Source organism: Cajanus cajan, chromosome 2 (genome assembly GCF_000230855.2).
Source record: "Cajanus cajan strain Asha chromosome 2, NIPB_CcT2T_4, whole genome shotgun sequence".
Taxonomy (NCBI): Eukaryota; Viridiplantae; Streptophyta; class Magnoliopsida; order Fabales; family Fabaceae; genus Cajanus; species Cajanus cajan.
This window is the reverse complement of record NC_138518.1, coordinates 5,303,078-5,306,772: the sequence shown is the minus strand read 5'-3', so window position 1 is coordinate 5,306,772 and position 3,695 is coordinate 5,303,078. Positions and strand designations below refer to the sequence as shown.

Genomic DNA, 3,695 nt, shown 5'->3' with positions numbered 1-3,695 from the left:
GGGCGTAATTCAGAATTGCGCCGGGCGTGACGCTTGGCAGAGACTGAAGAAGAAGAACATGCGCCGGGCGCGGAGACTTACGCGCCGGGCGCGAAACCCTAATCTGACCTCCCAGGCTCGTATTTTAGGAGAACTTCGAGGGTTTTTCCCTCATTCTCACATGGGGCGACTCTAGGAGCTGCGGAAGGGATTCCCAGGGCTTGGGATCGTCCGTGTGCGGATCTTTCCTTCGGTTCTTCATCCTCCTTTCATCTCTATTTTGTATTTGCCCTCTTTGTTGAGTGGTTTCACCCATTTTGTGGGGTTAGATGTAACCAACGTACTCTATTGTAATCTTTACGATTTTAATGATATATATACATGTTGTTTTATTCTTTGTTGTGTTTGTTTCTATTCTTAATGCTTGCTTTGGATTGATCACCCTTTGCATGATTTAAGGTTCCATGGGTATTGGAAAATAACCTTTGAAACTAGTTCTGAAACATATGCCTAGTGGTGATTGTATCTAGGGATAGAGCTTGACCCATTAGTAGCCTTAAACCCTAGCTCGTAATGCGGGTGTAGATATTGGGTACTCAAGGGATTGATATTCAATATCCGCACCTAGGCTCTTTCTCTAAGGGATTAGGTTTGAGTAAACTTATGGGTTGACTAAGCAATGAATTCAACAAGAGATTAAGGATACATTAGTGTTACGTTTGGTGAAATCTGACCCCCACAATCTCACAAAACCATAAAATCATTTCTACCCTTTCCACTCACAAACCAATATTTATTTACAGCTTTCATTCCAATAGTCTTAACCTTGAATTCACATGACAAATTATGAAATTGGAATTATTTTTTAGTCACGAATAGTCAATAAATGCTTATTTTACCTTCTAATCCCTGTGGATACGATATTTTTACTACTTGAACGGCCGGTATACTTGCCGTGTTTGAGACCGTTGATAGAATTAAACGAATTTACAAATATTAACAAAAGTGTTTCAACGGAAATCTCAACAGCCATCATCACGGTCTTGATACAGGAGAAAGAAACTCAAATGCCTATCTACTTTATCAGCCGAATGTTACAAGAATCGGAAAGCAGGTATCAACTACTAGAAAAGGTGGCACTTGGACTTGTTCACACGGCTCGAAGGCTTCAGCAATACTTTCAGGGACATAAGATCGTAGTACGCACCGACTTCCCAATCGCTAAGGTCTTGCGAAAGCCCGAATTGGCAGGACGAATGATGGCATACTCTATTGAATTGTTGGAATTCGACATATCATTTGAGCCTAGAGGGCCGATTAAGTCACAATACTTGGCCGAGTTCATCAACGAGCTACAGTCGAAGGGTCAATTCGAAAGTGATCAATGGGCAATGCATGTTGATGATTCCTCCAACAACATGGGTAGCGGGGCAGGAATCATTCTTGAAGGGCCCACGGGGGTAACCCTCGAACAATCCATGCACTTCGCATTTCGAGCCTCAAACAATCAGGCGGAGTATGAGGCACTGTTAGCAGGACTGCGATTAACAAGCGAAGTCGGGGTCCGAAGGTTGATTTGTTGGAAGGACTCAAAGATCGTATCAGAACAGGTTAATAATCATTTTCAAGTCAAAGATCCAAACCTACTGCATTACTATCACTTGTTCCATAACATGTGTTTGAACTTCGATGAAGTCCAAATAAAGCATACACCGAGGGAGAACAACGAAAGAGCCGATCAGTTGGCTCGAATGGCAAGCAGTGGTCGCAAACCAAGCCAGCTTAGAACTACCTTGCACCTTGAGTTATCCACTCCGAGCATAACCTTAGTTGAAAGCATGATGGTGGAAGAGACGCATTCAGCAGCACCCAATGCAACTTGGACAGCGGAACTACTCGATTTCATCTTACGGGGTAAGGAACCTACTGAACCTTTGTCCGCGAAAAAAAGTCGAACTCAAGCTGCCAGATACTCGGTCGTCGGCGAAGAGTTATACAGGAGGGGCTCCTCAACCCCATTGCTCAAATGCTTAGACACGGTCCAAGCCGATTACGTATTGAGAGAAATACACCAAGGCATTTGTGGTTCACATTCGGGTGGCAGAACTCTAGTAGTAAAGGTATTAAGAGCAGGGTATTATTGGCCGACCCTTAACAGTGATTGTGCATAGTTCGTCAAGCGGTGTGTTCAATGTCAAAAGCATGGCAACCTAATCCATGCCTCGGCTGAGGAGCTACACAGCATCAGTTCACCATGGCCTTTCGCCTTATGGGGTATGGACTTGCTCGGCCCATTCCCTCTTGCCAAAGGCCAGTGCAAGTTCTTGTTGGTAGCTGTAACATCCCAAATTTTATATTTTATATTTATGAAAATTATTTTTCTATAGTTATTAATTAATAAAAGTGGTTCTTTTTATATAGAATATTTTATAGATTTAATAAATGATTATTATGTATTTTAAATATTTATGGGGATTTTATAATTAAAAATAATAAAATAATATTCTGGGCTCAGAACGAGCCATTCCCAAAAGTGGAACGGGCCGTTCCAAATTTTTAAAAAGGCTTGTGTTTGCTGGCCCGGAACGGGCCGTTCCAAAAGTGGAACGGACCGTTCCAAAGTAGTAAAAGTGCCTATTTGAGTTTTTCAAGAACGGGCCGTTCCCAAAGGGAAACGGGCCGTTCCGGAATCCTAAAAATGCCTAGAAAGTGAAGTTGGAAATGGACCGTTCTGCTTATGGTCAATGTGTGTTAAAAAGAAACCCAGAACGGGCCGTTCTAATTTTAGAACGGGCCGTTCTACTTTTTGGAAACAGGCCGTTCTAATTTTAGAAAGGGCCGTTCCAGTTGAGAAATTTACGTATATTTGAAAGCTCCGGAACGGGTCGTTCCAAATTCAGTACAGGCTGTTCCGGGTGCGTCAGAATGCCTATAAATAGGGGCATCAGGGGTGAAAATTTTATAACTGAGTGAGAAGTGAAAATCTTAGAGAGAGAGAGAAAGAGAGGGAAAGAAAGAGGGAATCCAGAGGGGGAGGTTCTGCTCAAGTTTTAGCTCCTGCTTATCCAGGTAAGGGGGAGGAGAACCTTATCTCTTTAAAATTTTATCTACTACTATTTTTATTTATTTATGTTATTTTTTATATGTATTTATTTAGTGGGGTGTCTCTAATCTCATTTATTTGCTTAACCTATAATTATTGTTGTCCATATTAATTATTAAGGTGTTCATATTTTATATTGTTTAATTATTTTATAATTATTGTCATTTTTATTTATATCATTGGTATTTTTAATATATTCTTTTTACGTAAATATATTTATTGTAAATATATTTATAATCAACTATGATATAGTTGGGATATCTTGGACTCGTCTTGTTATTTCTTCACACATTTATGAAGATAAATATTGTTCTATGGCCATAGAAGATAAAGTTTGAATTATTTGTAGTTGGAGGTTTGACCTTGGGGATTTAAATGAGTAAGAAATGAAGGTGAAATATCATATTGTTGGTTAAGGTGAAATATCCTTTTATTGGTTGATATTATGATGATGCTCATTTATCCTGACTAGTCACTACAAGTATAATTCAAATTTTATTGTATCATGAAAATCTAATATATGATCTGTATATATATTTATATATATATATATATATGTTTAATATTGAGTATAAATAATTCTGTATATTCTTTTGAATTATTATATTTATTG

At 39.1% G+C, this 3,695-nt stretch overlaps 1 protein-coding gene across 1 annotated transcript; it reads left to right on the top strand.

Annotated features, from left to right (window-relative positions):
• Positions 1–1,070: 1,070 nt before the first annotated feature.
• On the top strand, positions 1,071–2,150 carry LOC145954648 (uncharacterized). The gene has a single exon (XM_083069334.1). The coding sequence runs from the start codon at positions 1,071–1,073 to the stop codon at positions 2,148–2,150; it is 1,080 nt and encodes a 359-aa protein (XP_082925460.1).
• The last annotated feature ends 1,545 nt before the right edge of the window (positions 2,151–3,695 follow it).